The sequence below is a fragment of the Tasmannia lanceolata genome, unplaced genomic scaffold (genome assembly GCF_043159265.1).
Source record: "Tasmannia lanceolata isolate RefF3 unplaced genomic scaffold, GAP_Taslan_0.1 ptg000008l, whole genome shotgun sequence".
Classification (NCBI taxonomy): Eukaryota; Viridiplantae; Streptophyta; class Magnoliopsida; order Canellales; family Winteraceae; genus Tasmannia; species Tasmannia lanceolata.
Genome location: NW_027518685.1, coordinates 60,031,175 through 60,044,718, shown reverse-complemented (window position 1 = coordinate 60,044,718; position 13,544 = coordinate 60,031,175). Strand labels below are relative to the sequence as shown.

At 40.8% G+C, this 13,544-nt stretch overlaps 1 protein-coding gene across 3 annotated transcripts in view; it reads left to right on the top strand.

Annotated features, from left to right (window-relative positions):
* Positions 1-11,520, top strand: part of LOC143885402 (Protein kinase superfamily protein) — a 57,166-nt gene extending 45,646 nt beyond the window's left edge. For 2 of the 3 annotated variants that reach the window (XM_077389560.1, XM_077389558.1), the window contains one exon: positions 11,134-11,520. In XM_077389560.1, coding sequence (XP_077245675.1) covers positions 11,134-11,280 — 147 coding nt within the window. In that variant the 3' untranslated portion in view covers positions 11,281-11,520. The remainder of the gene's footprint in view (positions 1-11,133) is intronic. The other variant, XM_077389559.1, reaches the window with a different exon arrangement.
* Positions 11,521-13,544: the final 2,024 nt, after the last annotated feature.

Genomic DNA, 13,544 nt, shown 5'->3' with positions numbered 1-13,544 from the left:
GGGTGACTGCTCTGAGGAGGCGATGGTGATGGAGGATGGGGTATCTGGGAACTTGTCTCCTTTGGTTAATAATGGCTCAGATGGAGGGAGTATTGACCCGGAGATTGTAGAGATTTTTATTAACCATGTTGTTTCTATGGATAAGATTTTCGGCTTATCCTTCATTGGGTCAGAGGTGGAATTGAAAAATATGCTGAGACAAAAGGAGGTTAGTGAGTGTAACTTGAGGAATCCAAATGACATCTGTTGTTATGATGCATCTAAGAAGCTGATTAGGGAGTTACATAAGCTGAAATATGAGATGAAATTTAATTCTCCGGTGGCCAATCGGGTGGAGGGGAAGATACTGAAGTTGAGTGGAGCGAAGAATAGCTCAAGGGTGAAGTAAAAAAGAACTCGTAGATTATGAAGATTGCAAGCTGGAATGTGAATGGGATGGGGTCTTTGGAAAAGATGACTCATATGAAGAAATTACTTAGTAATACTTAGTAAATATAAGCCGGATGTGGTATGTATTAAGGAAACCAAGTTGTCCGGTATTGACAGATATGTTTTGAAAGGTTCGGGTGTTCCTATGCATTGGGATTTTTGCTGTCTGGATGCGGTGGGTGCTTCGGGTGGAATCCTGTTAGCTTGGGATGGGAATAAGTTTGAATTGGAGTCCTGGGTGGGAGTTTTTTCAGTTTCAGTAGTTTTGAGTGACATTCAAAAGAAAGATAAATTGACTTTTTCTGGGGTTTATGGGCCGGTGTTGAGGGGGGAGAAAAAATTGTTTTGGGAAGAACTGGTTAATATTAGGGGCAGATGGGATTTTCCTTGGTGTGTAGGGGGGACTTCAATGAAATTAGATGGGTATGTGAAAGGGTTGGCTGCTCTAGGATCAATAGCAATATGAAAAGTTTTTCGAAATTCATAGCAGATTGGGAATTGGTGGACCTTCTCTTGCTGGGCAGGAATTCACTTGGGAAAGAGGTAGTTGTAAAAGTAGGATTGATAGGTTTCTGTTTTGTAGTAGGTGGTTGGATTTGTTTCCTGGAGCAAGGCAAGTAGCTATTGAGCATTCGGTTTCGGATCATTGCCCTGTTATTCTTGATCCTCAAATAGAATCATGGGGCCTGTCTCCTTTTTGATTCGAGATTGCTTGGCTTAAGATCCCTATGATGACAAAAAGGATGGGAGGTTGGTGGGGTGAGTGCATTGCTTCAGGCCCGTCGGATGTGAGTGTTGGTACTAAGTTAAGATATGTGAAGAAAAAAATAAAAGAGTGGAAAGTGGAGAATTCTAAAGTTTCCGAAGCTAGATTGGTGTGGCTCCGTGCAAAAATCAGGGAGTTGAAGCTCAAAATCAATGCGAATAGTGCATCGACTGAGGAGGTGGTAGAGGCTAACAAATGTAAGGAGGAGCTTAATAGTTTAATCCTGCATGAGGAAATCTCTTGGAGGCAAAAATCTAGATCCAGATGGCTTAAAGAGGGAGATAAAAACACAACTTATTTCCATAGTGTGTTGCGAGTGCTAGGAGAAGGGGTAATTGGATTCATTCATTGAATATTAATGGGGTCAGGTGTGAGGAGAAGGGGGCTATAAAGCAGGAAGTTATTGATTTTTATAGGAAGTTATATTCCTCGGAAAATGATGGTTGTATTATTCCGGAAGGTGTGATCTTTAATAGTTTGTTGATGGAGGATGCTAACAAGCTAGAAAAGCCGTTTACGGGAGGAGGAGGTAGAGCAGGGTTTGTTTTCTATGGTGGGTGACAAAGCTCCTGGTCCGGATGGATTTTGTATGGCTTTCCTTCAGTGTTGCTGGGATTATGTGAAAGGGGATGTCATGAGATTCTTTTGTGATTCTTTGATGGTTTGGAGCTTGATCGTGGAACTTGTTCGACTTTCATTGCTCTTATTCCAAAGGTGAAGGGGGCCTCATCAATTGGAGAGTTTTGGCCTATTAGTCTCATCGGGTGCCTTTACAAGCTTCTTGCAAAGATCTTGGCTTCGAGGTTAAAAGTGGTGATGCCCTTCATTATCTCGGATCATCAATCGGCTTTTGTTAGTAAGAGGCAAATTCTAGATTGCTCCCTTAAAGCTAATAAGACCATTGACTATTATGCTAAATGCGGAAGGAGTGGTGTGGTTTGCAAACTGGATATGGAAAAAGCTTATGATAGAGTGGAGTGGCATTATCTGGATTCTGTGATGGCCCGTATGGGTTTTGGGCAGTGTTTAAAAACTCATTGACTCGGCTTGGAACTCGTCCGAGTTGACGCGGTTTCATGGTGACCGCGTCATGGAGTCACGGACTCGGCAAGTCCGAGCCATCTCCTTCGAGTTCAAGCCGAGTCAAACACGAATCCAGCTTTTTCTCGATGTGATCTACTATGGGATCCATCTTTGCCCATCTTTGACTCTTCACACCTCTAATCTTTTTGTATATTCCTTCTCTTAAGTCATACCTGTCTTTGGTCTGCAAGTTCCATTTCTGGTTTAACTCGTTTGTCAAACTAAGAAGAAGCTGACCTAAAATGTTTACTTTTGAAAAGCAAATTTCTTAATGGTTAAGAAATGTTTGAAATCCCAGCCGTTCGATCAGTTTTGAAAAACCCAGAACTCTATGGGCGGCAAATGAAATTTCGAAGAGCACTGTTTTGTACTTGTCCTTTAATTACTTGAGAGTTGAGAAAACCCTCTTTTGTATAAAAGAATAGTCCTAAATATAATACAGTAGGCTGTCCCAAGAAAAAAAATAAGGGAAACAGCTGGAGGCATAAAGATTTCATCATGAGGTTGGTGTTGTCAACATCTGTTTTGTCAACATCATGAGATTTTTTCTTTCTCGGAATGCCCACTAAATGTTTGTTTACCCATCAATTTTTTTTATTTTATAAAAAAGTGATGTAATGCCCATTCCATGGGATGATCCATATCGTCCATTTGACATAGAGGGCTAGGATCATCCTGTAAAATATTTTATTGGGCACAGCCTATTAAGGTTGTGGCCAATCAAATGGACGGTTTGGATCTTTGGATCATCCTATGGTGTGTGTAGCCGTATAGTCCAGTTTTTTTTCAAAAAGTGTAGTACTACCCACACTAGGATAATCCAAACCGTCCATTTGATAGGTCACATATAGTCCAGAATTTTTCCAAAAATGTTGTACTGCCCATACCATAGGATGATCTAAACCGTCCATTTGATGGTCACATCTTGTATTTTTTTATATTTATTTTTTATAAAAAAAATTACATCTCAGGCTCTCAACCGCGTTCTTGGCCGCATCCGCGCCGAGTTGACTAGGTTTTTCTTCGACCGCATTCCGCGTCAGATCCGCGTTTTTAAACACTGGTTTTGGGGGAAAGTGGAGAGGCTGGATGGTGAAGTGCATATCTTCTCCATGGTTTTCACTTTTGATAAATGATGTTCCTTTTGGTTATTTCAAATCTTCGAGGGGTCTTAGGCAAGGGGATCCCCTGTCCCCTTTTCTCTTTCCCCTTTTCTCTTTGTTATGGTCGCAGAAACTCTTAACGGATTGATAGCAAAAGGGAGTGTCGCTAAGCTTATTCAAGGTTTCTTTGTTGGACAAAGCGAAGTGAAGGTCACTCATCTCCAGTTTGCGGATGATACTTTGCTCTTTCCTTCGTCAGACGTCGAATCGATTCTCTATCTTAAAGCTGTTATTCGCTGATACGAATTGATTTCTGGCCAACGTATGAATTTCCATAAGTTTAAGCTGTATGGAGTAAATATTGATCACGAGTTGTCTCTTGGATTGGCGGGCATTATGGGCTGTAAGCTGGATTATCTTCCTTCCTCTTAGTTGGGGTTACCTTTGGGTTTTGGGAGGCCTAGTATTGCTAGCCTTTGGGTTTTGGGAGGCCTTTGGGTTTTGAGAGGCCTAGTATTGCTAGCTTGGTGCCGATTGTAGAGAGGGTGGAGAGGAGATTGGATACTTGGAAGAGAAATCTTGTATCTCGTGGTGGTCGTCTTACTTTGGTGAAGGCAGTATTATCAAGCATTCTGATTTGCCAATTGTCGGTATACAGATGCCCAGTGAGTGTTTCGAAGAGAATTGAACATATCCAGCGGAGATTTTTTTTTTGGGGGGGGGGGGGACCGAGAAAAAAAAAGAGTATTTAGTTAGTGGGGTCGAAGAAGGTCTGCTTACCGCTAAAAGCAGGTGGTTTGGGTATTCAAAGAGTTAAGATAGTGAATCAGTCTCTGTTGGGAAAGTGGTTGTGGAGGTTTGGAGAAGAAGTGGATGCTCTTTGGGTGAGGGTTATTGCTAGTAAGTATGGCTCAGATTTTTCTTGTTGCGTATCTGTTGAAAGATTTTCTAGGAAAGGCTGCACGGTTTGGAGGGATATTTTGGGTGTTTCCTTAGAATTTCATAAGGGCATTAGGTTCAGGGTGCAGAGTGGTGATCGAGTGAGATTTTGGTTGGATTTGTGGTGTCGGAAGGTACTATTGAAAGATGTATTTCCTGACTTATTTTTGGTGGCGTCTGAGAAGGATATTTTGGTTAGGGATTATTTTGTTAGGATGGATGGTAGGGTCATTTGGGCGCCTGCTTTAGGCGGAATTTCTTTGATAGAGAGCTTATTTCAGTTTCTAGGCTCTTTGATGCTCTTGAAAGGTGTTATATTATGAGGGATGGGGCGGATACTAGGATATGGATTTGGAATACGGGGGGTGAATTCTCGCCTAAATCATTCTACAATCTTTTAGTGCCTTCTCCGATTACTTCTGTGACTGCTGAAGTTTGGGATATTCCTGCTCCACCTTCGGTTTTTGTGTTTGGCTGGGCGGCCTTATTAGGGAGGATTCAAACGATTGATTTTTTGAGAGATAGAAAGATGATCATTATCAATTTCTGTATTCTTTGCCAAGAAGATGGAGAATCGGCGGACCATTTGCTTCTTCATTGTAGTTTTTTGAGGAAAGTTTGGGGGAGGGTTTTGGGAAGGTTTGGGGTGCATTGGGTTTTTCCGAGGGACTTGGCACAGACTTTAGAGAGTTGGCAATATGCCTCGTGGGGATTGAAGGGGAAAACTCTTTGGAAGCTATCTTTTCTTGCTGTTATTTGGTCGTTATGGAGAGAAAGAAATGCTAGAACTTTCAGAGGCATTTCTAAAAGTGCTACCTTCGTTGCTTCTAAAGTAACGGCGTTAACAATATTTTGGGCGAAGTCATTACAGTTGTTTCAATTTGTATCAGCGTTTGATTTATGGTATGGATGGTTAGAGGTTTGCTCGAGTGGTGACAGGAGGAATAATATTGCACAAGAATGGGAACTTCCGGGGTATGGCTTGCGTAAGCTTAACTTTGATGGATCTAGTATAGGTGATCCCGGTCCAGCGGGTATCAGTGGGCTATTAAGGGATGATTTGGGTGTAGTGATTTGGTCTTTTGCCGAACCGATTGGGACTGCCCATTCGAATGAGGCGGAAGTGAGGGCTGCTCACCAAGGAATTAAGCTGCTTGAAGGGGAGATCCTTAATAATATTGTTCTGGAAGGTGATTCCATAAATGTCATCCGATGGTTGTCTAGTTCTCATAAATTCCCGTGGAGGTTTGCAGATTTTTTTAATAAAATCCTTCATATTATCGGAGATTCTCGTGTGAACTTCAATCATGTTAGGAGATTGGCAAATGGTGAGGCAGATTCACAAGCTAGGAGGGGGGTTGATTTGGAGTCCTTGGAGAAATTTGATTTTCTTCCCCCTTGAGGGTGTATTGCCTTGTATTTTTTTACTATTTGTACATACTGACCGCCTCGGTCTTTTTAATGAATTCTACCATTCAAAGAAAAAAAAAGAAAACAAATAATTGTGAGAATTTGAATTAGTTTCTCCTCATAAACAATCTGATTTGATTATATGCCAAAAAGCTCTGAATGCTTCATATGTACTACAAAAATAGGGTTCTTTGTAACAGATTGAGAATTGTGCTTAATGATATAATTAGCCCACATCAATCTGCTTTTGTTAAAGGCAGACTTATTCAAGAAAATATTCTGCTCACTAATGATCTGATTCAAAATTTCCATAAGGAATCCTCCAAACCCTCCATGTGTCTCAAAGTGGATCTCCGTAAGGCCTTTGATAATGTTTGTCACTCTTCTCTTCTTACATTCATGGAAAAAATGGGTTTCAACAACACCTGGTGTTCTTGGGTTCGCCAATGCATTACCAGCCCCCGATTCTCTATTCTTATAAATGGTAGCCCCAAAGGATTTTTCTCTTCGTCCAATGGCATTAGGCAAGGAGACCCTCTTTCCCCCATGCTTTTTTGCATCGTCATGGAAATGTTCTCCTCCATTTTCATCCAAGCTGTAACCGCAAATCAAATCACTACCCCCTTCCGAAGAGGAAGCCTCCAAATCAGCCACCTTCTCTTTGCTGATGATGTAGTAATCTTTGCTAATGCTAATCATCTTTTTGCTCAAGGTATTAACAGCTGCTTCGAGAAATTCTCTCGCTGTTCTGGTTTAACAGTTAATCTGTTAAAAAGTGAAGTTTTCTTCTCAGGGGGGGTCTCTGATATGAAGAATCAACTCATTTCCTCCCTTGGGATCCCTGAAGGACAGCTCCATGTGAAATACCTCGGGCTCCCTCTTGTCTCAAAACGTCTTAGTGTTAGAGACTGTCTGCCTTTGGTCTCAAAAATAAGAAAGCGTATCAGCTCCTGGAGTAATCATCACTTGTCCAAAGCTGGAAGGCTCGAACTGATTCAGACAGTTCTTAATTCCTTTCAACTTTACTGGACTGCTGCTTTCAATCTTCCACAGAGCACCATAAATGAAATTGAGCGTCTTTTTAGAACTTTCCTTTGGTCGGGTTCGGATTCAAAAAAATTCTACCATACCATCTCTTGGGAAAGAGTCTGTCAGCCAAAAAATGAAGGAGGCCTGGGAAAGAGTCAGTTACACGATCTTAATAAAGCTAGTAAAATGAAGATGTTCTGAAACATCATTTCTGATAAAAAAAATCTCTCTGGGCTGAATGGGTGAAAAAGAAATATATTAGAAATCAAAATGTGTGGCTAATGAAACAGCCCAGCCGGCCATCATGGAGTTTCAGGGGAATTTTCACAGCTCGAAATTCGATTCAAGAGCATGTGTGCTACATTATCGCTGATGGAAGGGGAATAGACTTCTGGAAGCAGCCATGGCACCCGGATGGTATAATTCAGCATCAAACTTCAATTACAACAATTATTCCATCCAACTGTACTGTCAACGATCTGCGCTCTGATGGGGGATGGGACAGCATCATTGATCTCCCTCACCTGGCCGAGCTCAAGAAAATTTTGCACAAAGCTCTGTTCGACCCGGATGGGGAGGACACTGTAGTGTGGAAACCTTGCCCCAATGGAAAGTTCTCGATCAAATCTGCCTGGGAAGCCATCAGGGTCAAAAATCCAACTCTAACCTGGCACTCAACCATCTGGTTTTCTGGCAATATCCCGAGACACTCTTTTATATCCTGGCAGGCAATTAACTTCAGGCTTGCCTCCCGCGATAGGCTTCTTAGGCAAGGAATTCGTGTTCCTCATGAATGCCCTTTGTGCCTTCAATCCTCTGAATCCAGTCCCCACCTGTTCTTCGAATGTGCTTACTCCAAATGGATATGGCAAGCTATCCTCAGAAAACTAAATATCAAAAGAAGATCTGTTGGTCTTATTTAGGAAGAAGAATGGATCAGAACCCAGTTTAAAGGCAAAGGTCAACTCGACACTGCAATTAAACTTCTGTTCCAGGCAGCTATCTATAACATTTGGCACGAAAGAAATATCAGAGTTCATGACAACAAAAGACAGCACAAACAGCAAATTCTTCATCTTATTATTAGTCAGGTTAAATCCAAGCTCATAATAGCTCTTCAAAGATGTGACCCTCCGAGTGCTGAAAGCGTCAGTTGCGCTGCCCTGTTTAACCTCCCCTGCAACCCCAAAGTAAAGCCGAAATCCTTTTGTTCTTGGGAAAAGCCCCCCAGCCACTGGGTCAAAATCAACACAGACGCTTCTCTCGCAAATGATCAGGGAAGCATTGGAGGAGCCATTAGAAACTCTGAAGGGGATTGCCTTTCAATGTTTTCTCTCCCTGCTGATCCTGGGGCAATTTACATACTTGAGCTCCAGGCAATCCTCCAAGGGATTCACCTCGCAAAAATCCATAATTTCAGCCACGCTTGGATTGAATCTGACTCCTTACTAGCAGTAAATATCATAACAGCCAAAAGTCAATGCCCTTGGAGAGCCATCCCCATCCACTCCAAGATAAAAAAAGAGTTACTTAACCTTCACTCTTGGAAAATTTCACACATCTGGAGAGAGGCCAATGCCGTTGTCAACTACCTCTCCAAAGGTGATTGCTCTTGCAGAGGAGAAGTTCTCCCTCCCTCGGATGCACCGGATGACCTTTTAGAGCTGCTTGCCAAAGACTCTTCCGGATCTTTATACCCTCGGCTGTAATCATCCCCCCATGTACTCCCTCCTATTTGCTTCCATCGATGCCATGATGGTCTCTCTTCCTACATCTCTTATTGGGAGTTTAAGATTCATCGTTGGTATGAAGACTCTCTGTAATTTGATGTCCTTATTGCCGCTGTTTTGGCTGCTTTTATGCTGGGAGCTTGTTCCCTGTTTGCAGGCCTTTCAGCCTCCTTAATCTTTTGTACTGCTTATTACTTTATATGAATCCGGTAGGGGTCTTGCCTAACCCCAGCTTGCCCATCAAAAAAAAAAAAAAATAGGGTTCTTTCTTCATCGCAAGCGGTGAAGAGCTGATGGCTAAACACTTTTTTATATGTGAACACTTCATAATGCATTTATAAGTCTAACCATGTTTTGATTTTCATGTATAATCTAGATAGTAGAATATAATGAGGAATGGACAAATCATTGGTTAGTATTGTAGATATTAGAATTTGACTACATGCATTGCAAATATTTTAGAATTTTGGATGTGTATAAACAAGTTTTTGCATCACGTTTTATTAATGAAAGAGCATCAATTTAAAATTGGGTTTTTTAGCCCACCATTTTTTTACCATTCTTTTTTTTTTTTTTTTGACTTTTTCTATCCATTTTTTTGAGATAGAGATATTTTATACCTGTTATTTTGGCGTGACTCTTTTTTGCCGTTGTATGCTCTTGCTAACTATGAGTATGACATACCTGAGGTTTGTGGCAGTTTGTATCTTCCTGTATAATAATCATCTTTTTGTAGAGTTTTAAAACACACACACACACACACATAGGGAGATGATTTTTTCACCCCTTGTAGGATTATGCACCCCCCTTTTAACAGAATTGTGGGCAGACTTTAATGCTTTTTTACTTCAAATCAAGTTAAAAGGGGGGGCCATAGTTTTGGTGAGATCCAAAGCATTCATTTGATGGGCCCTTTCATGGATAGGGTGTCGACCAAAAATTAGCTCCACTGGATCACCTTAGGGTGTCCATTTGTGGGGCCAAAATATGGGCAGATAGTGCTCAAACAGTATCTGTCCATTTTTGGCCCCACAAATGGACACCCATTGGTGATCTAATGGAGCTGATTTTTGGTAGGCGCCCCATCCATGATGGCGCCTTCCAAATGAATGGTTAGGATCCCCCCCCAATGGCCCAACTCCCCTGTTACTGCGCTTGAGCGCAGCAGGCGGGGGGGGGGGGCATTTGGGGGGGTGATCCTAACCATTCATTTGGAAGGCCGCATCATGGATGGGGGGCCTACCAAAAATCAGCTCCATTGGATCACCATAGGGTGTCCATTTGTGGGGCCAAAAATGGACAGATACTGTTTGTCCACAAATCTGTCCATTTTTTGCCCCACAAATGGACACCCTAAGGTGATCCAATGGAGCTGATTTTTGGTGGACACCCTACCCATGAAAGGGCCCATCAAATGAATGCTTTGGATCACACCCAAAATGTGGCCCCACGCTGTTTCTGTGCTCTCAAGCGCAACAACTCTATCCTCATATATATATATATATATATATATATATATATATATATATATATATAGAGAGAGAGAGAGAGAGAGAGAGAGAGAGAGACAGGAAAATGAGTGTGCGGTCGACCGCACCAAGCTTAGCTGCGGTCGAGGGCCCCAAACTCATGTGGGCCCACTTTGTTAGGATGATCCAAAGCATTCATTTGAAAGGCCCTTACATAGATGGGGTATGTACAAAAAATCAGCTCCATAGGATCATCCTAACCCATCCAAAAGTGGAGGGCAAAATGGACAGACACCGTTTGCCACAAATATGCCCATTTTTGCCCTCCACTTTTGGAGGGGTTAGGATGATCCAATGGACTTGATTTTTTGTACACACCCTATCTATGATGGGGCCTTGCAAATGAATGATTTTGATCAGCACAAAAAATGTGGGACCCATGTGTTTGAGCCCTCGACCGCACCTAAGCTTAGGTGCGGTCGACCACACAATCTTATTCCTCATATATATATACATCCTAACCCCTCCAAAAGTGGTGGGCAAAAATGGGCAGATTTGGGCAAACGGTGTATGTCCATTTTGACCTCCACAAATGGATAGGTTGGGATGATCCTATGGAGCTGATTTTTTGTACATACCCCATCTATGTAAGGGCCTTTCAAATGAATGCTTTGGATCATCCTAACAAAGTGGGCCCACATGAGTTTGGGGCCCTCGACCGCACCTAAGCTTGGTGCGGTCGACCGCACAATCTTATTCCTTATATATATATATATATATATATATATATATATATATATATATATATATATATATATATATCGAAGCAAATTACATAGTAGATTAAGGCTCTGTTCGTTTCAGATAATGATAACCGATTGTCAGCCCTAAACCTATTATTGGACTGAAATCTAAATGTAATTATGAGCCCAATAATAGGTTTGGGGCTCACAATCTGTTGTGATAATCTCAAACGAACAGGGCATAAGAATTGAAATAATTAGAATAGGCAAGTAAATCTTTTACCTCTGTTTACTTTACAATCTGTGTTAACAATTATCTTATAAAATACATTCATCCCACTGTCTTTGTTTTTTCATTTAAAACTTTCTACGATGCATGAACATCATGTTCTTCATTTCTTTATATTCTCGACGGAATGATTTCTCGTGCAGGTTATGCCTAAACAGCCCGGGTTTGAGAAACGGAGGGATCTTTATATGCTCTACCATTACTTGAATCACTACAATCTGTTTGGTTCAGGATACCGATCATCTGCAATGTCTATAATAGATGACTATCTACGGATGTTAAAAATCTAAGCTTTTGTCGTTATATCCTTGATTTCTTTCTAGATTCCAAGTCTGGATATAGATATGTTGTTCCATGCCAAATCCTCTGTAATTATGTATTCAGTTCAGGAATTCCTCTGCTTTATGGAAATGCAACTTGGTCTTCAAATTCTGTTAAAAATACACTGCCACTCCTGCATATGGGTAGCTTGAACTTTTAACTCTTGAATGTAAACAGAAATGCCTTATAGAATTTGTAATTTATCTGTACTTCAGCATTATCTTCTCTTTGGAAATTTTGATTTTATTTGGCAGAGCAAATGAGTGACTCTTGAGTTCTCGGTGGTTGAATCATCAATACAACTGACCTTAATCAAATAACAATAACAATTACTCATTTATTGAAGAGATATGATATCCCATCTATGAGATTTTATATGGTGCCCAGGCATCAAGTCCTGTATTTTTCAAGAAGTATGGTGGGGCCCACTTCATATGATGATGATCTAAACCGCTCATTTGTTGGGCCATGATGTAAATAGGCTGTACCCAGTAAATCATCTCCATAGGATGATCTTAACCTTTTGATCTAAAGGTTTCATAATGTGCAATCCCTCTAGGTCAAAGGGTTAGGATCATCCTACGGAGATGATTTACAGGGTCTAGCCTATTTACGTCGTGGCCCATCAAATGAGCGGCAGGCAGGCTGTACCCTGTAAATCATCTCCATAGGATGATCTTAACCCTTCGATCTATAGAGGTTTTCATAATGTGATGTCCCTCTACAGGTCGGAGGATTAGGATCATCCTACAGAGATGATTTACAGGGTACACTACAGCCTACTTACATTGTGGCTCGACAAATGAACTGTTTAGATCATCCTATTAAGTGAGCCCCACCGTACTATTTGCAAAATACCAGACTTTAATCCCACACACCATATAAAATCTCCCCATATGTATTGGGAGGAAATGCATTGCCTTGCAAAGTAGGTCCTCTGTTCATGCAAGAAGTTTTTTTTTTTAGTGGTAATATTTTCTTTTCTTATAAATTATAATGTTCAAACTTTAAATAGCTCTCGAAGTCCTAGTTTAAATCACTTCCATTATTGTTTCTCAATACTACTATTCTGGTTAGAAGGAAATACTAATATATATATACTAAGGGGGGCTTAGTTGCATGGGATTTTAATGTGCGGACTTCTCCGTAATGTCCATGATTCTCCGGGGATGTGGACTTTAATGTGTGGACACTTGGGACTCCACAGCAGGGACCTTTTAGAGTCATGTGGACAATGAAATCACCTGTTAGTAGACATTAAATATATGAATTTGAAATCCTAGAGTTTTAATAAACAAATTTTACTATGATACCATGAATTTGTTGGCCCTACTAAAATATCTAAGTAATATTATGCATTTGTGGGTCCTACTAAGCGCAAGGCCTGGTCATTTCACTTCGGCATCATAGGCTCATGTGTCTACTGTCTAGGCAAATAGTAAGTTATTTGTTAAATGGATGAGCCGTCCACTTGATAGAGCTTGGTTTGGATCTCCTTTAGCCCCAAAATTTGGAACTCCTGGAGCCCCAAAATTAGGCCAGCAATACGTGTGCCTTGTTCATTCAATCGGCAAAAACAAAATTCTGTGCTCTATTTGTAAAATAGGGGCTATTTCATTGTAATTGAGGGCTACTTGTAGAATCTAAAGCTTAAGAAAGCAACTAGATTCAGAGATTTGTAGGGCCAAATTAAATCCCTCCAATGCATGTAATGGCCTTTTCAATTCCAATTAAAAGGAAATGTAAGGAGCAGAACTTTAGAATTAATAATGAATTTATCCTCATTGAGCATACAAGCACCTGGAGGTTATCCAAGTCTTTTATGCACATTTCATCAAACATGTGACATGCATAAGAAATTAAGAACTCTTAAAAAAAATTAAATAGAACATTGAAGCATAAAAAGCCCTAATCAGAGAGGGTTTTGATGAACCATAAAAAGCCCTAATCAAAGAGGGTTTTGATGAAGCATAAAAAACCCTAATAAGAGAGGGTTTTGATGAAGGGTTTTGATCAACACCCTGAGAGAGGGTTTTGATAGAGAGAGACTTTGCAGTTGATGATCGAAAGGAAGAGCAAGAGACTTTTGTTCGATGAAGAAGGCAAGGAATGAGGAGACGCGAATAAAGACTTTGAAGATAAAGATAATCTGCAACACTCCCAAACGTATGTGATTCCATCCCTTTTATATTTGTTTACAAGACAATAATGCCCATATGTAGAGACAATATTA